This window comes from Convolutriloba macropyga, unplaced genomic scaffold (assembly GCF_964194025.1).
Source record: "Convolutriloba macropyga unplaced genomic scaffold, txConMacr16.3 SCAFFOLD_1096, whole genome shotgun sequence".
In the NCBI taxonomy this organism is placed as follows: Eukaryota; Metazoa; Xenacoelomorpha; order Acoela; family Convolutidae; genus Convolutriloba; species Convolutriloba macropyga.
In genome coordinates this window covers 6230-27382 of record NW_027449504.1, presented here as the reverse complement: position 1 = coordinate 27382, position 21153 = coordinate 6230, and the positions used below count along the sequence as shown (strand labels likewise).

The window sequence follows — 21153 nt, the reverse complement described above, 5'->3', positions numbered from 1 at the left end:
TTTCGCCAAATTAGAACAAAAATTTTGAAGCCGTTTTGATAACAATTTTTCAATAATGCTAATGATGCGTGAAAATGACTTAGATAATAGTTTAATTAAAATAAAGGTGAGCACGTTTATTCGTGTGGTAATTAACAAATTTTATTTAATTATACAGTTTCGGATTCTTGATTTATAATTTAGTGTCAATGGTTCACTTCGAACTGCGGTTATTGAACTGGAAATTGATGATAGAGTACTAAAAACTGCTTTGGCGTTGAGGATTACGAAAAAGTAGTTGGTTTGGAAATGGACAAAAAGTAGCCTGGCTGTAAACTAGCTCCGATAGTATTTTTTTGGTCTATTTTGTTGATGAGTTAACTACTTGGAAGCTTAACGCAAAGAGGCAAAAAAATATACGTTTAATATCGTTGTTTGTCAAGTCAGAGCTGAAATCATTCCTAGAAAATCATTCAATTGACTATCGTTAGTGTTAAATCTCCTAGGTTGAGGTGCGCAACCCAATCCAGCTTTGATTAGAATGAATTGGTTTGCCCAGATGTACAGGTACAGCACAGAGTACTGTCAGAGTCTGGAAGCTACTCTACCGTCTGGATAAAGCTTGATCAGATCTGGCTTGGGTCGAATCTTGAACTGGGCTCGTGCAGTTCTCTACGTTGCTAAGAAATGAACAAAAAAAATCTTTAAATATTAATTAGGTTTTAAAACACCACTGATCCGATAAATGACTCGCAAATTTGATACTTTTGTAGCAGTAGAAATACTGGATGTACACCTCCAGCCAATCAGAGACTGAGAAGACACTATTATCTTTTATATAGCGCTAACTCAACTAGCTGTAGTCAGTCTATCAGTTAGATACACCATTTCTATACTCTTGACTCCGGTGTTGTGTTGTATTACCACCGTATTAATAGAAGTTTATCTTCAGTGTTTTACAGAGTCGATTAGTCTCAGAGATATAGGTAAGCCTACTTCGCGCGCAGAAATAAGTAGCCCTAATTCTTTATACCTTAAGGCTGTAAAAGGAGCCCACTTTGGGTCTGCCTTGTTTTTCCAGATTTTCTGATTAAAAATTTACCGATTAATAGATCCTAAAATAGAGTTACCTTTTTCAATCCAATTTATGTCCAGGGCCCGAAACAAATTTTATCTAATCCAAGCTGGCAACTGTTTTAGGTAACGGAGGGTGACACGTACAACCTTCAGATGACGTTGAACGTGGTCACACGCGTGAACGAGACCAACTGTGACAGATTGCAAAGACATATCGTCAAGTCAATCCAAAGTCAGTTCAACGCACTCGCCATTCACGTGCTCTCCATCAACGAAATTACACACTGTGCCTATTGCGAACGACTCCTACACTCCTCCGCCTCAGCCGCTACAGCCAATCCCAACTCATCCACTTCCACCCTCGCAGGCGTCGGTTCGAACCCCGCACTCTCCGATACCTCGTTCACCCATAATTCATTCACCAACGATCATTACATGAACAATCATGCGTCGAGCAACAACAATAACCCTTACGCAGTACCTACAAGTCCAATGAAAACCTCAACCAGTTCAAGCGAACAGTGGCAGGGTAAATAACGCCTCTTAGAAAAAAAATCAACAAAACAAATCACCGCCAAATTTTGAGAAAATAATTACTTCAACAATTGGTTATAACAAAAGCAACTAACACACACGAGACTTGCCAATAATACTCTGAGTCGAAAGTATTACCACAGATTCATACAAAAATGTCAAACATAAGTATCACAAGATCACGTCCATACTCCAAAAATGGCCCCAAACTCTTTATTTTCTGGCGAAACTTTCTGAAAATTTCCCTACACAAAGCCGAAAACATTTTGTTTCAACTCTGCTATCTCAGTTTTAACAGTTCAAAGACATTGACCTCATTTTATTCAAAGTTCTCAGATTTTCAATGAGAATTCTGGCTCAAGATTTTTTTTCAAAAAAAAAAATATTTAAAAAATTGGTCAAAATCTTAGAATTGTTGCGGATGTAATTCCGCTTCTATTTTTAGGCATTTTGCTCTGCATAATTCACTTTATTGATGCTTAACTGTCACCTGAATTATATTTTAATTAGTGTACTTTATATACATGCTAATTAATCCAAACTTTGCTAACTTTTGAACTAATTTTTGATGAAAAATATTAAGTTGCAATTGAAGGCGAGTTGGAAGTACTAATTAGAACATTGCAATTGAATTTGGTTTTAAAAAGAATATTACAAAAGGAGTTAACTAAAGATTAGTGTTATTCGGTTATAGTGAAGCCATGAAGACAAACATTGCTAAGAAAACCCCACCTAATTTTAGATAGGAAATAAAACCCAAAGGAAAAAAGCCCAAGAAAATAAACCACCACTGAAATATGAACTCCCATTTTAAATTTGAATATAATATTATAATATGTATAATTATATTATAATATGTTCGGTGGTGATAGTTTCATAGCAAGTCCCACGGCCGCTAGGACATGGCCATGCCGCGCGAGGGGGGTGGGTGGCTATGGCAAATGAAAAAAAGTTCAAAGTTCAATACAAGCATTTTTGAATTTCAGAATTATGATTTTACAATTTTTTGTACTTCATTGTCTTCACAGTTTTTGTCTTCATTTTTGTCTTCACTACATCGGTAGTCCCGAAAAGTGCAACGCAAGCGAACAGTCAATTTCGGACACTGGAAAAATGGGCGAATTTTAGCTAAATGCAAAAATCATTGACATGCAAGTGAACATATTAATGATTATTCAAAAATTTTTCAAACGTTCGATTGTGCGCAATTTTACGGGATCGGATTTATTTTCAAGTTCATTTTAGCGTTAAACTTGATCATCAGTTCTAACAAACTTAATTTTCAAGTTCAAAACCGAAGCCGTCAAGAAAAGCTTGGGCGTCACGAATTTAACAAATGCCGCGCCTTGAAGACTGCCATGCGTTGCCACGACCTGATTAGCCGACAGGTCGTAAGCCATAATCTTGTGACTGTCCGAATCACAGATGTAGAGGGAATTTTCTGCTTTCTGATCAGTACTCGGATTATCGGCTAGTTGGTGGTGTGTGTTGAAAGTTAGTCCAATGGGCCATTTGAGTGAGTGGGTTTGGGAGTCTAGCTTTGTAAGGAGGTATAGTTGAGGGGTGAAAATCAAGACAACAGCTTCGTTGGCGTTGCTGATGGCCACAATACCGGACCTAACAAAGAATGATATATATTTTATTGAGAAACAGACCAAACAAATTACTCGAGAGGTTTCATTATAAAGAACTGATATTTCTTCTGTTTTTTTTTAAAAAATTTTTTACTTACGTACTTAAGTACATTTTACTAAGTAAAAACAATCCATATCAACAAAAAGAATGATTGCTAGCATGTGGGTTTTTTTACTTCTCAGAACTCAAATTTTATCTCTTGGATCCGTTAAACAATCCCGCTTTGCTACCCAGTATACTATCTTGACTTCAGTCCGATTGTCAAAAAACTTTTTGGCAATTAAAGCAAAGAGTCTCTGACCCACTCTACTGAAGTTCATAAGAAGCCATGAGCTAAGAAAACCAAAAATTAGTTCCAAGTAACAAATATGACTTGTCTAGCTTCTCCTGTAAATAATAAAAGAGTTTGAAACTAAGATTTTATGAGTTATAAAAAATTATACGAGGCCATCAAATTTTTGAAAAGTAACCTCTGCCGCTCTGTTAAAAAATTTTCAACGCTAAAAACCGCAAATATTACAAAAACTAACCGCAAAAAATATACAGTAACTTTTACTGGTGAAGTAACGTAAGTGAATTTTTAATCGCTTATATGCACCTGAAAAAGATAAAAAAAACTAACTTTTTTTCTAAGTTTCTAAAGAAGCTACAACAGAATTGCTTGGCGGTTTTGAAACCTCCCATAAATAAGGGATCTCTGACTTTGAGACTGGATTGATTAGAGTTTTCATCTCATTTGCCGCAGAGAATGTATCAAAATCATTTTTGAATTGTGTACGTTGTTTTCGAATTATGTACGATCAAGGAGGCTGAGGAATGTGCATTCGCCCATAAATTTCTGAGCCCGCTCATCCCTATTTTTGACTTAATAGTCTACCGAATGAGAAGGAGATAAAAATTTTAAAAGTTCTTATTTGTTACAAAATAATTGGTGAATGAAATAAAAACCGCTGTCAACCCAAATCATTTAGTAAGGTGAATAATAACATATTAGATGACCGATTAGACTTGCCATTATTAAAACTATCAGACAAGACAAACAACAAAAATAACAACAAAAAACTTTATTTACATTCAAAACTGAATGTCTATTTTGATACCTCTCACAACCCTCTACTATGAATATATCGATTGTCCATAATTGACTTAACAAAAAAATACCATTCGAATATATAGTTCCCCCAACTAAAATGGATCGGGACGTTTATTATGTAAAAGTTATATGTCTGCCTTCTGTATGCTCGTTGCTACAAAATTCTTTAATAAAATTGGCATGTCAAGAGTACTATACAGAAATCAAAAATAAACAATGATTTTTTTAAAGAAAACCTATTTTTGCTGCCAATACTGCAGCTATGTGTGCATTTCAGTGAATATTTCCTGTGAAAGTGAAAGTGAGTGTGATTTTTTTATCACTTCCAACTCATTTACCTCAAATCTTACCTAGTTTCATCAAAAATTTGAGACGATAGAAAATTGTGCTAACTAAGCGGTGGAACTTTGTACGGTTTGCGGTTTTTAGCGATGAATTTTTTCACACATCTCAACGCATTCACGGCAACTCTCAAATCTTTCTTTTGCGGTAGTCTGGGGTAAAGATATTTGGTAAATTTGGAGGTGTTTTCTTGTAAGATTTGAGATTATTAGCGGTGAATTAGTTTTTGTCACCGCTGTCAACGCATTCACCGCTTTTCTTACATCTTTTTTGCATTGTTTTCTGCAGTGAAGATATTTGGTACATTTAGCGGCGAGTTTTTGTAAGATTTGCAATTCATAGCGGTGAATTTTTTTAATTCACCGCATTCAACTCATTCAACGCTAAAAATTGCAATTCTTACGTGTTTTCATCGCATTCACTGCAATTCTAACAGTTTCTAGCAATATTTAGCATTTACGCCTCGACCCGGGGTTTACTCTTACTATCGATCGTTTTGCATTAAAAGGGACGACTGACCTCGGATCTTGTGTGACATAATGAACTTGCTGCAACCCGTGAGCCGTTCTATTCATGATCTGGTTGCTCACACAGTCGTACAAACACAACTCGGGTTTAGAAACACGAGCAATTAGGAGTACTCCGGCAGACAGAGCCATTTGATTGGCTACTTCGCGGGCATTCGGGTCTTCGTTCGTGGTTTGTTGAGTCGCAGTGGGCTGTTGTTGTTGCTGTTGCTGTTGTTGTTGATTTGAGGCTAGTGGTGATGGTTGAAACAAAGTGAGTGAGAATGCGCACGTCTTTAAATGACACACCTTTTCAACCTACAATCATAAAAGAGTTTCTTAAAAAATCAAAGAGTCACTGCAAATTAAAAAATTTATACGTTTATCCCTATAGACCCCCGTCGAAATTACAGCCCCCCTTTTGGAATGATGTTTACCATAATGGGGGAGGGCTATAAACGTACCATGGCCAATATCCTGGACCTAAAGTCGACCATGACCAATATCGGTCAACCTAAACTCGACCATGACCAATATCGGTCGCCCTAAAGTCAACCATGACCATTAAGGTCGACCTAAAGTCTGATCATATCCATTATCGGTCGACCACTGTCTTTCTATACCCGATATCGGTCGACCACGGTCGTTTTATAAGTCGATCTCTCAACTGGGGGTTAATGGCCACAACGCGGGGAGCTCTATAATACGGAGCGCGGGAGCAAATGCCTGTATCAAAATTATTTACAAAGAGAGTAAAAATTTTACTAGAGCCATAAAAATTTCACATGACCTAAACTGCATGTCAAAACACAACGTGCCATTTAAAAATTGAGGAAAATTGTACAGCCCAAAACCAGCAATTTAGCAAAAAATGATCGGCAGATTTTAAGTTGATGAAAACTAAAGTGAAAAGTGCAAAAACAGACGAAAAATGCATAAAGTTTACTTTATCGGATATAATGCAAGGTCTCTTGGAACAAACCGCGACAAACTGCGATGTCAAATCGGAAGTTACAGTAAAAATCTGAAAAAATTTTATTACAAATTTGAAAAGACATTTAATATCTTCTAGACGTAAAAATTCTAGCTGATTATCCCCCTATTTTCAAAAAATGTGGAAATAGTCGAATTGCAGAAGGCTGAGTAACGTAGGTCGAAACACTGTTTTTTTGGAAACTCCATTTAAGACTGTGTGATACCTGATGTATATTTATTTCCTTAATTTCATTGATGCAGTAAATCTTATATGATGTCCTAAATTTAGTTCATTTATTTTAACCTTCAATAATTTGTTCAGTTTGTATCTTATGATCTTTCGTTAACTGTCTGCTTAGTTTCCCGCTCCGTGATCAGACATGTCTGATCACGCATTCACGTTGCTCTTGAATGCTTTATGTTTTACGATTTCATTCTCTTGATATTCTGCAATTCAAATCAGTTCTGCAAATCTACTTTTGAAATCCCGCTCCGCGAGTGAACACAAGTAAATTGAATTTGGATCTCGCACCGCGAATCGCCAATTAATATTCTTTCCGCATACTTGCACCGCAAATCACTACGCTAAATAGATTAAGTACGACATGGCGCAGTCAGCAACCAAAAGAACACCCCTTGGAATTGACCCTTTCTGGGACAAAACAAAGCCGGATCCCCCCTTCGCTGGGAGAAGTGGAGGGTACAGTACAAACTGGCACTCTTGGCCAAGGAAAACATCATGATTGACCCTCTATCTACTGTTAACTTTTGGAAGATCGTGGAGGAAGCCTTCATCCGCCCACGTAACATAACGTTTGACCGACATGTTTTCTTGATTACAAAACAGGTTAGGGGAGAAACAGTTGAACATTTTTACGGTAAACTAAAAGAATTGGCGGAAAACTGTGATTTTGAAAACAAAGAGGAGACCCTAATTCGAGATGTTTTCATCACCAATCTGATTGACCCTGAAATCCAAAAGAAACTCTTAAAACAAACGGTAGAATCGCGACAGGCGTTAGAACTCGCAATTAATATGGAACTCGGGATGCGGAATCAACATCAGATACAGCAACATAATAAAATCGTTGTTCCGGCAAATGTTAACGCCGTTCAGTTTAATAATAACTCATGAAAACCGTATTGGCAGAACAATAACAATGTCTCAAAACAAAATAATCGATCAACACTCTATTGTTCCAATTGTGGCGGAGTTTGGCTCCCAAATCATCGTGAAAAATGCATTGCTAAAGGGAAAACGTGCAATAATTGCGGGTTACTAAACCACTTTGCAAAGGTGTCTCGTAAACAACTGAAGAACACAAACACAAAGCCGCAAGACTCTAAGACAAAGATGGTTCGTGTGGTAGACGAAGAGCCACACTCAGAGGACTCTGTAAATTTCGTTCAATCAGCAAAACTCTACGAATCAGACTACAGCAGTGGAGAGGAGGATAACACGGTCGCAATGATTGAAACTGCGGTAGAAAAAGTCGAACCACTCAATATGCCCCTCAAGATTGGCAATGTCAATACAACCCTACTCGTGGACTCCGGGAGTGCATGCAGTATACTTAATCATTCACTCGCGTCACAAGTGGTACAAAGCAGCCACCGTGCTTTCTGGATTCATGAATCAACACCACCACAACTACGGACCTTTTAAAATGAACCTATACAAGTAGAGGGGAAGATCCAAGCCCCTGTCACAAGCAAAGGCTGGGCATGTGATACAGCCAACTTCACAGTCGTAGCCGACGGTTTAAAGTCCTTAATAGGTCGTGATTTGTTCGACCAACTTGGACTTGCTGTAACTCAGTCTACATTTCTAAAAGGTAACGTTATCAACAACATTGCATCTCCTGGATTTAAAGAACAGATAGCCAAAACTTTTCCCGGTTTGGTATCACGTATTGGAAGATCAAAAAGTCATGTAGCAAAATCTAAATTGCATAAAGATTTTCAACCTAGACACAAAAAGGTAGACGTATTCCCATCAATCTCCAAGACAAAGTTATGCGGAACTTAGAAAATTGCTAGCTGAAAAACATATTATAAAACTTTCAAGTTGTCCAGATAATTATTTTATATCACCCATTGTGGTTACGGTTAAAAAAAACCAAACGATAAAGCTTGCACTGGATTCAAAAGTTTTAAATAAAGCTATTCACAAGAACAAATATCAGAGGCCAAACATTGATACGCTAATCGAATCAATATCTCAACAAATAAGTGCTCCCGCGTCGCAAAACATCACGTACTTTTCTACAATCGATTTGAAATACGCATACAGCCAATTAAATTTGGACACTAATACCGCTAATCATTGCAACTTTAATATCATTAGTCGAGATATGACTGGCACTTATAGATTTCAAACAGGATTCTACGGACTTACAGATATGCCAGCTGAATTTCAAAAAGCTATGGACTACACTCTAATTGGTTTGGAAAATACATATTGCTTTTTGGATGATATCCTGATAGTTAGCAAAGGTTCTCTGAATGATCACAAAAGTTATGTAATAAGATGTCTCCAACGTTTAGACGACGAAAATCTTAGGATAAATCTTCCTAAATGTCATTTTGGTAAATTAGAAATCGATTGGCTTGGGTATCAAATTTCACAATTGGGTATCTCGCCTCTCGAATCTAAAACAGCTGCGATTTTTTGGCTCTTGAAGCCCCGAAAACTTTAAAGAAACTGTGTTCATTTTTGGGATCTGTTCATTACATTGGAAAATTCATCCCTAATCTCGCTCAAATAAGTCATCCTCTCCGCCCGTTACTGCAAATTTCTTCGAAATTCATTTGGACAGCGGAACATGAGAACTGTTTTAAAGAAATTAAGACTCGCATAGCGAACGCAACTGCAAATAGTCACTACAATCCGCAACTCGAAACACGCGTAAAATGTGACGCGTCCCGTTCTGGCCTTGGCGCTGCTCTTGAACTATTAACGGTAGATGGGTGGAAACCAATTGCATTTGCGTCTCGATTTTTAAATTCTTGCGAGGAACGCTATAGCTTAAATGAACTTGAACTTTTGGGTGTAGTCTGGTCAACAGAATATTTCAAAAATTATCTATATGGAAAACATTTTAAAGTGATTACAGATCATCGCGCACTTCTCTCAATTATGAAAGAACATAGATCTAATAAGTCATATAACAGTAGATTGACCCGCTGGGTCGATCGCCTCCTTCCATTTCAATTTGACAATGAACACCTTCCTGGGGCAAAAATGGGTTTGGTAGATTATTTCTCCCGAAATCCGTCTCAAAAAGCTAAAAAGATTTCTACATACGACGAAGAATTTATTGTTGCAAAACTAAAATTAATCTCGAAATCTATTAACGCATTAGAGTTAAATACCAAATACTCCGCATCACATTTACACTAGTTATTAACACATCACACTCTCGCTCTGCAAAACACATCTAAAACTAAGCTACATGAACTCGCACCGCAAATTACACCTAAATTTGAGACCGATACCAATTCAATAATGTCAATTAGCACTCACGCTACCTGAGTAAGCGAACATGTATTTAGCAATTCACTCGCCCCGCGAGATCAAGCCTCAAATAGTATTTGTCAATTAAACAATTTAAAGTGTGTAACACCCGCGTCACAAAATCCACTTTGCACCTCTCTCGCTCTGCAAAACACCAGCAACAGCAAACAATTAATCCAAATTAGGAATAAAGTGACATTCGCGCAGCGCGAGCATCAAATTACTCAATCACAAATCCCGCCAATTAAATCACATTCCACAAAAAGCTCTAAAAGTCATCACCCAAAATTAAAACCAGTGCTTTTTGCCCCTTGTAACTCTAGAAATTAGCTGCATCCTCCTAAACTCAAAAATTTTAATCACTCACTGTCTGTATCTAAATACGTCAACTCAATAAATAGAAAAATGCCTTCTAAAAAGAGAATAACCCGAGTTCGATTTAACGATGCCTCCCGCGCAGCGGATCAACAATCCACAAGTGGAAATACAACTTGCCCCGCAAGTACGCGATCCAATTTGCCAAACAACTCTCGCACGGCGAATCAAACAACACAAAACTCAAGCACATCCCGCGAAGCAAGTACGCCACTTAATACTACCCCAACATCCCCAACCCATTCATCAAACGCCAGCATCCCATTAACCCCGAGCCCGCATGTACCCACCTTCGAGTATATAGTGTCGAAAATATTTAACAAGTCACTAATAGCTTCGCTAACCAGTAAAGACGCGGTATTAAAAGAGGTCAGAGATTGCATTTTGACCAACAACGAAAGCCGTTTAAAAGCAATCAATCCCGATATACACTCATATTGGAGGGACCTCCACGTGCGTTCCGGGTGCGTTTGCATAGACGAACGAGTGGCTATTCCGAACGTGCTACGCGAAGCGCTCATTGATGACATTCATTCAAGCCACCCGGGCACCTGGGGTTTGATCTGTATGGCTATACATTGCTGGTGGCCTTACATGCACCGCGAGTTAATCGTCAAGGCCACTGAGTGCAAACCCGGTACGGTAGTCAGTAAGAATCTTAAATCAGTTATTCCCGCCAAGCAATTCAATCCCCACATACCATGTGTAGAACCAAATCAAGAAATTCAAATTGATTTTGGGGGACCAATTTTTGATGAAAAGGGCAGTGAAGTGTGCATTTTGGCAGCAATTGACTGTTTCTCTAATTACCCAGCTGCATATATTTATGATAAAGCTAATGGACCGAACGTTCTGAAGTTTTTGGACATGTATATTGAAACTCATGGAATCCCAAGATCTATCCGTTTAGACCAAGCAAAATGTTTAGTCGGAAATCAAGTGAAGACTTTTTGTAACAAAAATAACATTGAAATTATCGAAGCGCCTGTAAATGATCATCGTGCTATCGGGTTGGTGGAACAACTGATTCAAACAATTAAGAATAGACTTGCATGTATTAAAGAGGAGAAATTATCTACACGCGCCTTTCATGTAAAGCATGCATTAAAGATAATAATTCACCGATTGCGAATATGTGAACAAAGAACAACAAAGACCTCGCCTTTCAAAGCACACTTTGGAAGAAAGCCTAACACCCCGCTAAGCGTGATAGCAACTAAGCCCAATTTGTTAAACTTGACGTACAAAAATTTTATAAATCATTATTTAGACGAGGACACAGTGATGCCAGAGGAGATACTGCCTGACGATAAGTGGGTCAACGGATATCGCAGTGATATCGAGGTTGAGATTGGTATGACTCGAGCGAACACGGAAGCGAAGTCCAGAGAGCGGGCAAGTACAGTTGGAGAGCCAAGATTTTTGAAGACTAAGGCGATTCGCCCTATCCCCCTGAAGGAGCGCCAGGTAGAACTGAACCTCGCGAGAAAAGTGCATGGCAAGAGACGCTCGAAAAAGAATCTGGAAGGCTTATACGAGGTACTTGCTCCGTGATCCCATATACTCAAAGTAAGCCCCAAAACATCCACCATAAAGGAACCCGGAATACCAGTGGTAACAGTTCGCAATAGCGATATTGCGAAATTCGGTACGCAGTTGGAGAGACAAACACCACTGAAGGCTTATGCCGATCATAGGGGACCTAGATCTGGCGAGAAAACTGTGGAGGAGCTGATTCACAGCCATATAAAGGAGTTCACTCGAAAACAAAAGAGTGATAAAAAATGAAACATCGAAGGAGAGAACTGGGCAGCGGGGTTTCGTCTACGAAATCCAATATATCACGCGCGATGCAGGGACGAATCCCGAAAAAACCAAACTTTTCCGCAATGCGAAACCAGCAAACAACAACTTCACTTAGCAAGCAACACGCATCGACATCCACTGATCCGGCTCCAGCACCTCAAGATACGCGAACTTCAGATCGCACTCGTCGAAGCCCATCCTATTATGGATTCGAAACTTCCCCGCCAAATTCTGATATCCTGCCTCCACCAAAGCGACCCCGCCGAGCGGGAGATGTGGAAAATTTCGCACCACCAGATACTATCATAGAGTCAGTGCAACAAATCGCTGAAAACCAACCAGAGGAATCAAACGTATCTCCTTGGCTTGGCCAGGTATCACGACCCGCACCTCGAAATACGCCTCTACTCTACCAAACGCTGGTACGATCGACGACGGCACTGGATGCGGAGGAACAGAACTCAGATAATGAAGAGTGGAATATATAAACTAGTTTAAAACTGCAAAACACTTCATATTTTATTAATTACCGTATTTTTAGCTATGATAACCAGTACATATATTGATATTATCTATTTGACCGGAGACCTTGTATTAATTTGTAAATATTGTTATTATTTATATTTCGAAAATTGTATTCTACAATTTTTCTTGATGCAAAGGGTATGTGATACCTGATGTATTTTTATTTCTTTAATTTCATTGATGCAGTAAATCTTATATGATGTCCTAAATTTAGTTCATTTATTTTAACCTTCAATAATTTGTTCAATTTGTATCTTATGATCTTTCGTTAACTGTCTGCTTAGTTTCCCGCTCCGTGATCAGACATGTCTGATCACGCATTCACGTTGCTCTTGAATGCTTTATGTTTTACGATTTCATTTTCTTGATATTCTGCAATTCAAATCAGTTCTGCAAATCTATTTTTGAAATCCCGCTCCGCGAGTGAACGCAAGTAAATTGAATTTGGATCTCGCACCGCGAATCGCCAATTAATATTTTTTCCGCATACTTGCACCGCAAATCACTACGCTAAATAGATTAAGTACGACAGACTGAAATGCAGCATAATGAACATTGTGCCTTTTCCTAGAAACTCATCTATTTTGTTCGTGATTAAGATACCTTTGAATTTTCAAGTTTGCAAATTGTTAGAACGTATTGAGAAACAGTTTTTTTTCTCACAGTAAGAATGGTTGCTATAATTATTCTAGCGATAGATTTGAGCATACTTCTTTGCACGCAATAAATTTACTTGTTTTGCGCGCGTTGTAAGTGGCTACCACATAAACTGGAACAGAAAAACCAGCTTTCTGTAATCAGTATCGGATCTATAGATCAATGCTACTCTCACAAAAAAGCAGCCTTGTGTCTCATACAAAAAAATATAAGAAATCAATTTTATAGCCCACATTTTTTTTTGCTGCATCGAGGGAGGGCATATACAAATTTGGCTGTAAAAATTGAGCAATTTTGGCAATTATTTTAGTGAGTTTAAGAACTAAGAAGCGCACTAATAAAAGACACTAATAAACGAGAATCAGTGGACAACTACAAATGCCAATTGCTAAAAAATGGACACAAAATTTACCCACCATAGCAACAAAAGATATATAAGAACAAATTAAAATTTTATTGCGACGAGGAAAACCTTTCAGCAACCAAATGGGTAGGCTGAGTTTAACGTCTTCTTTTAGATTATGGTTACGCTTGCCGTGTCAACATCAGTTGCCCACTGAAGTTCAAAAACAATTATAAAATTTTCTTTCTCTTTTTCCTGTTTTAGCTTAAATTGAACGGTTGCCATAAACTTTGAACTAGTTGCGCACATATGTTCACTGTACTTTTGAATCAATATTTTTTATCAAGTATTGAAAAATGAGTTTATGATTGGTTCAAAAATTGCTAAAATTTTCTTAATTGTTTATAAATCATCCGGTACTTTAAAATTATACAATGATGTCCTGCTATGTATTCAAACTGAACTTTTATCTAAGATTTCTGTTACCTCTAAACAACCTCGTTGTTGAAATATTTTGGTAATTTCTTGACAAGACCAAATTTAGCAAAAAATTGAACCGTTTTTAATAACTGTTCATTGCTTCCAAAAAAGCAATTTGCTCCATGAGAATACGCATATTGAACCAGAAAAAGTTTTTCTGGGAGTTTCAGAGCCAAATTCTTGAACAGTTTTACTATTTCCATAAGGTATATGTTTCCGTGATCAAAAACAAAGTCATGAACAACTTTGTTTACAAAAATGACAATTTATATCTAGTACGCGTTCATTCAATCATTAGATTATCATCAATGTGTGAGTCAAATTACCAAAATTAATATCGAAGAAGTATTAATACAACCTATTTGACTGAGGCAATAGAATTAAAAAATCACAAACACAATTCTCACAATTTTTCATTAAGGTATTAAAGGCAGTCATTTCATTTGAGCGTATGTGATAACAATCCTAAGTGGGCCACAAAAAATTTCCTCTTATATAAAAGAAAGTATTTCAATTAAATTTGCTCAACAATGATAAGATCGATAAAATCGAATGAGTCAATTTGAGTGAACGGTCTCAATTTACAGGATGCTTAAAAAATTTCTAATTTTATCTGAGCTGGCCACGTATAATTATACCGGCTTTTCCACAGAAATGTTGGAACAATAAGTTATTATTCTCACATAAAGCTAATTAAATTAAGTGCTTGACTGGAATGTAAAGCCTTTTCAAAAATTTAAAAAATTCTTAATAAAGGTGATTATATTTTATCGTTTTTAATAAAAGTTAGGTGAATTCATCTGACCAACCTGAGGACTTTCCCCAAGCACCGTCAGTGCATAAACACCTTCCAAGGACTGCACTGAAAAGTACAGCACGTTATGTCTGAACTCCAACCTCCATGGCACCGAATGTACCTCAATATTGGCCTGATGATGACCTTGTAACGAAAATTGAAGAATAGACTTCGCATTTTTGAACGCCACGAATAAACGTTGACCTTCAACATCGTATGCGATATCTCGAACGACAAGCGAGGCCAACGTCGCTTTTCTGAAGTGCTCGGTCTGGGCGACTTGATTCGGAGGAACAACCCTGGGTTCCGACTGGTCATCGGACTCCTCGGCTATCGTTGAGATGTCCATTTCAAATTCGGACCGTATGCTAGGCATGAACAACTTGTAACCAGCGCTCTCGACCGCCCGTTCAAACAATTTTGAAGCTTCGTTTGAATCGTTTTTCCATGACGTCATCTCCACTAGTTTCGGCAGTTCATATTCAACAGCCGAGAGAACGTCGGTTTCATCAGTTAGAAGTCGTGCGTTCTTCGTCAGTAGTTCCTGACAAGTTACCATATTTGGATGATTATGTAATCGCTCAATCTCGTATCTCAGGGACTGAGAATTAATCTGACTAGCTTCGATTTGAACTTGAACTCTATCGCAAACCGAAGTTAAGTTATCGATTCGTTGCAGCATTTGGCGTTCGTGGTTGTCTAGAATGTTGCGCAGTTGTTGAAATTTGGCAATTATTTTGGGCTTGGCTTCCTTTTGGAAATGAAGGCAGTTTTCTTTAAAGTATTCCAGCTCATCAGCGCGAACCTAAATAAATTGGGGAACAAATGGTTTTAAGGATTGGTATAACCACCCTAAAAATATCTGGATCTATTCTATTTTGCCCCCCCCCCCCCCCCAGCTTAGTGAGCATAAATTGTTTATGACCCGCAGGCGCACGTGCTATTTTCTTACAGAGTAACGTGCTATATGACAACATATAAATTGTAACTGGGGTTGTTAATAAAAACACTGGGGGTGGGGGCGAAACAGAATAGATCCAAATATCTTAATAAGAGGTGTTTGTTGAGACCTTGTGAATGTGATGGTAGTTGATGGAAAAACAGATCAATTGGTTTAGATGCTAATCTGGAAGAATTTCCTGTTGGAAATGGCTATTCACATATATAAATTAGGTCTTATTTCCTGTCCTTGTGTCCAAAACTGTTATACCATCACAGGATTTTAAAAGTCGAACCACAAATTGTGATTATGAATAGTAGCAGTGCTACATACAATAAAAAACTCAATCATTTTAGAACTATCTGATGCAATCCTACTGTGATATTGCTGTAGTCTATGTCGAAATAGTGAATCAACCAATCAGACTATGACAGCTTGCAAAAAGTATAAACCATCACTATGAAAAGCAGCGAATTTGTACTAGAAGCATTTTATTTTTTTCCAACTCTGCGAGGATACAACCCACTGGCTGCCGTTTCAAGCCCAGCAGCAGAGGAATAGCCGCGAACAACAACAAGCTCAGCTGTGCACAGTGGCTAAATGCTTAGCGATATAGCTCGAGCAGTTGCTTAGCTTATTTCCTCTCATTAGTAGTTTATACAATTATGCGCTATGTTACATAGTGATGACTGTAACTAAGTACATGTTTCCAATTCAACATTTCATTATCCACGCATATTTTTTAATCTAAAAGAGTTGCTTTGTATTTAAAACTTTGCGCAGAAAAAAACAGATTAATGATAACAATAAATTCAGATTTAGCCAACAAAAGTCCAAAGTCCAAAGTCTGAACTTGAGCAATGTGACATCACTTTATTGTGAGTTTGGTACTTTTTGTTTATTTTTTGTTGCATAAATGGGTACAGACTTGAAGCGCAATTATGCTCATTTTGTGTCTAAATTGGGTGTAATTGGATATGATCGTTTGAAATGTCGTCCAGTTTTCAATTGAATTCTTCTCTACTCTAACTAAATATTTACTATATTAAATAACTGCTATATTCTATTCTATCCGACGCAAATATCTATTTCATAGTAAAAGAGCTATTATAGGACTTTATAAACCCATACTGAAACCGGTCACATTCTTCAAATGCCAAAACAACGCAAAGAGAGTGAGTTGGACAAAAAACATAACAGCGTTGGCAAAAATACTAACACCCAGCGAGAACCCAAAAATCCCAAAATTATAACTATCATTACTTGCAGCTGTCGTTCTCTTTCCAGCCTGACGTTGTTCACGCCCTCTGCGACCCTCACCAATTCCCCCCTCTGTTCATTGATACCTCTGTACAGGTGCCCACAGTGGCCCAGCATGCACTAAATAATCACAGGTTAATCATTGGTTGAAAGATTGGTTGACTGTATTTTCAGCCTTTTGAAAAATTTATTATTGTTATTATAGAACAAATTTTCCCACCCCCTATTTTTTGCACCTTCATTATAGTATACACAAAGTGTTAGATTGATTATTTCAAGCTAATTTTTTGGGTACAGAAACAGTTAACAGTGCGTAAGCACGCCTCGAGCATGACTTAGTTCACACATGGAATTGCAAATACAAACTTTTGTTCACAGCGGAGAGGAAAGAGTTCCGAGTCAGAAACAAAAAGTGGACTAACGTTAGTGCAACATTCTTCCGAACAGTCCACGCAGTAGTAGCGCACGAGGTCCCGATGTGTTTGGCAGAGCTTCGGGTAACATCTGGCGTTTGACTGGTCAACGAAAGTATGGAATTTCGTCACTTTGTTGATCAAATGTGCGACAATACAAGTGTCAATAATGAAACCTGATAACATTGACGACCGATAGACATTCATAATAGAATTTCTAAAAGTCTCGAAAAAAGACTAGTGCCACCAGACCAGTCTCCAATCGACCGTCGTCTGGTGTAAAGGTTCCAGAGCTCAAATAGGCAGTGGTTCGACAACCCAAAAGACGTAGTTACGTTCGGCTGTACAAGCGTATTTCACGAAATGTTAATCCTTTTAATCCTTTTGCCGCTCATTTTACGATTTAATGTTTTAAGATTGCTCAAATGAGGCATTATACTGCAAATAATATGCCGCATAATTCTTTGTGGAACTTGCTTCGGTCAAAAATATTTGGCGGTGGAAAGCTGTTTTTACTTTCTAACTTCCAGCTTAAAAGTGAAAAAAATTGACAAAAATTTCCATATAAGGAACCACCTTTTCGTCCACAAAATTTGAAAGTATGTTTCACGCGCACAATGTATTAACATAGGAAAGGTAAAATCTGGTAAAAAAACGAGTAAATTTACTCAAAATTTCGTACCGGTAGATTGCTCGTAATGTGGTAGAATGCTAGGAAATTCAGTATTTTTTCCTACCCTACATGAAATGGGGGCTATGAACTTTTTACCAGTATTCTTACTTGATATTATTAGATAGATTGTTATTAAGGTTAGAAAAATAACCATATTGGATCGATCAATAATAGAGAAAATAACTGCTCGGCAGTCCGAAGTTAATTTAGAAAGAAAAGTTATACCAAGCTGGTTTTTTTGTTGTCAATTGGGCCATTTGATATCTTTTCTTGAGATAAAAAGGGATGCCATTTGAAAACTTGCAGGATTTTTTAAAATCAATTCTTTATTTACTCCACAATAAAACAATAAAACCAAGCTAAAATTTTTGACTTCTGTTGCTTTTGGGTATCTAATCTAGATAATTTCGTTCTTACTTGATTCTGGCGATATTTCACTTTTTTCTGACAAATTTTTGCAATTTTTTCAATCTTGACGTTTCACCATCTCAAAAAAAATGACAGAAAAAAGTTTTGGTTTAAAAGTAATTGAATATCTTTGAAGACTTTTTAAAATGTTTTACCATACGCGTTGGGAACCTTATTACAACTTGATTATAAATGTAAAAAACCTCCACCTCCAAAAACATTTCTAGAACTAATAAAGCCTTTATCGCAACTCCCTATGTAAACAGAAAGTTCAACATCGACAATTTTTGACTGTTTGCAAATACTTTGTGAAAACTTTTCATTTACAACTTTTATAATTTTAAGTTCTATTACATCAGATGTCAGGAAAAAAGTGAAAACGTTTTGTTTGATCTCCATCCAGTCAAAACATGAGAGCTAAAAAGAGAAACGGGGAAAACTTTTGAGACAAATCTGAAATATTTTGATAAATTTGTTGCACTAATCTAAAGTCCAAAATTCAATTCAATCTTCAATATCAAACGGGCTACACTTTTCCGGCCAGAAACAACTGAAAAAACACTAGGATAACTGATAAAAAGATTTTACGCAGTGTATATGCTCCTCTCTAACATTTTGTAAACCTGATTCCTGAAGGGAATACAAAATCCTGTTTGTTGATCTCTCTCAAGATAATATCGTTATGCGATCTTTATACGGAGAGCGTTTTCAACAATAGTTCTTGCTTCTGGTGGTACAGAAATTGTTCTCTGCTTTTAGGTTCAGAAATTTTTGGCCTCTGGCGTTCAGAAAACTTTTTGTTTTTTTTTTAAATTTTTTTTTCACAAAAACTACAAAAAAATATCAAAATTTCAAGCAAAAACATTTGTTGTTTGCAATTTAAATATTAAAAGAAAACGTTTCACGTAGTCATTTAAAATGGCAAGGAGCAAAGACGGTCATATTTATGATTAATTTTTCTAACACAAATAAAAAACACCCCACATTTTTTGCATATTTGAACATTCCTATTGATTCAATGAAAAATAATAGCTGCATTGTGAACAACAAATTCAAATGTTAAATAGTACGAGCAAATGTCATGATAAATAACGAGGAAGCTGCTGAAAGCAGTGAAAAGCGCTGGTGGCATCAGTTTGTTCAAATAGTTTGCAGTAAAAATTATAGCCTGTAGAGCAATTGAAGTTATATTAACTTTCTGTCTAATGACACAAGAATCAAAACAAACAAGAATTGTATGGTGCCGAAAATGAAATTCAAAAAAATCTCTCATTTTGTCATAACGTGATCACAATATAACGAAAAACTGAAATATTTCAGGAAAAAAAAGACAGATATAGGCGGACATTATGCTTTAGCGCTGCAACAACGTTAGCCATCTTCCGAGAATTGAGATTCAAATACTGTTCGTTCATTTTCAATTCAATCTGTTTTGCAAATGATCAGTGGAAAATTAAACAAGATTCATGCAATTGCTTCACCAATGTCTGTATTAATTAAAATTTTCTATTTAGAAAAATAATTAAAAATTGCAATTGTCAGTGATTGCATCAAACGCATGATAAATTTTTGTGTCTTTCTTCTTTTATACTCCCCACACGCAATTAGAGCCCCACCCCGATTATTGTATAATTACTTTGATTGGGGGCTATAAGTTATATGACCACTAAGATTGGGGGCTGTATTTGGAAAGAACAAACTTTTCAATCAACAGTTAGTTTTAAAACCTACCTTCACACTCAACACACCACAGACAATTTACTTCTCCAACCAACGTGTGACTCACAAAGCCTGAAAAATCAAATTCATCGTCACAATTTGTACATTTTCTCAGGCCAGCTTTCCACCTTGAATTTGGCGAAGGGGCCACGTTACTTCCAGTCGTGCTACCCACACTTATTCCACTGTCGAGGTTAGCTGAAGAAATTGCCAGCCTTTCTAACTGGGGCATGTAGCAGTTACTCAATGTACTTCCAGAGGTATGCCGGTTAAAATTCATTTCAGGAGCGTGACCAAAATTTGAATTTTCACCGACTTGGAATCGCTGAATGTGATTGGCTGTCGTCGGACAAACCAATTCGGCCGAGTATTCTCCGAAGGCCGAAGATCCACCCGACTCGATTAATGAGTCATGACGAGATGACGGCGAACAATTTTGTTTGGCTTTCGGGACTTCCATTTTGCGGTTGAAAGCAATAAATCAGACTGCTAAAAACTAGCAAGCTGAAAGGTAACCAATTTATGAATTCTTAATTGACAACAAAATTGGCAGAAATCTGTGATAATTGGATTCTGCTCCTACATGAAAAGATGTTGACTCTATAAGACTTCAAATACAAGAATAGAAAAGCAATTTTCAAACTGAGTACTATAATCAGCAAGTTTTCAAACATTCTATTGTGCCATTTTGAAAACTTTTAGCTTTGTTAATGAAAATTCAAAAAATGGATTTATCAGTTTGCACCATTTAACTTTCTGAAGTCTAGATTTTATCAAAGCACAATGGTAAAGATTGAACTATTCAAATCGTTTTTCAACAGAACAACTAGATTTGTAATTAGTTATAAAATAAGAAGAGCTTTACAAGTTTTCGTGTGGTGTGTAGTTTTGCGTTATTTTTTCACACCACAATTTAATAGCTCTGGTCAAATGAAGTGATGAAAAATTACAGCATGAACAGTATTGGCTAGTTATTGGCTTCACATTAGAACGTACTATTCGTCAAATAGTCAAAGTTAATCACAAACACAGAAGTGACCAAAAATCAAAATGGAGGACCTCGTAAAATTTCCAAGAATATACAGTCCAAAATAAAAATA

General features: G+C 37.1%; 2 protein-coding genes across 4 annotated transcripts in view; one reads left to right on the top strand and one right to left on the bottom strand.

The window, feature by feature from the left end:
- LOC142355083 (uncharacterized) overlaps nucleotides 1–1900 on the top strand; it is a 37055-nt gene extending 35155 nt beyond the window's left edge. For all 3 annotated transcript variants that reach the window (XM_075407365.1, XM_075407364.1, XM_075407363.1), the window contains one exon: nucleotides 1180–1900. In XM_075407365.1, the coding sequence (XP_075263480.1) occupies nucleotides 1180–1593 (414 nt within the window). In that variant the 3' untranslated portion in view covers nucleotides 1594–1900. The remainder of the gene's footprint in view (nucleotides 1–1179) is intronic.
- A 602-nt stretch (nucleotides 1901–2502) lies between these two features.
- Nucleotides 2503–20823, bottom strand: LOC142355085 (uncharacterized). Its single transcript, XM_075407366.1, has 6 exons — nucleotides 20066–20823; nucleotides 17263–17429; nucleotides 16844–16960; nucleotides 14654–15445; nucleotides 5180–5484; nucleotides 2503–3207 (listed from the first exon to the last, which is right to left on the bottom strand). The coding sequence occupies exons 1-6, from the start codon at nucleotides 20511–20513 to the stop codon at nucleotides 2838–2840; spliced, it is 2199 nt and encodes a 732-aa protein (XP_075263481.1). The 5' UTR covers nucleotides 20514–20823; the 3' UTR covers nucleotides 2503–2837.
- Nucleotides 20824–21153: the final 330 nt, after the last annotated feature.

Coding starts and splice junctions, on each gene's coding strand:
- LOC142355085 (XM_075407366.1), bottom strand. CDS start 20,513: ATGGAAGTCCCGAAAGCCAAACAAAATTGTTCGCCGTCATCTCGTCAT. Junction 15,446..16,843: donor AAAGAGAACGACAGCTGCAA/GTAATGATAGTT, acceptor CAATTTATTTAG/GTTCGCGCTGATGAGCTGGA. Junction 5,485..14,653: donor TGCTTGGGGAAAGTCCTCAG/GTTGGTCAGATG, acceptor TTATGATTGTAG/GTTGAAAAGGTGTGTCATTT.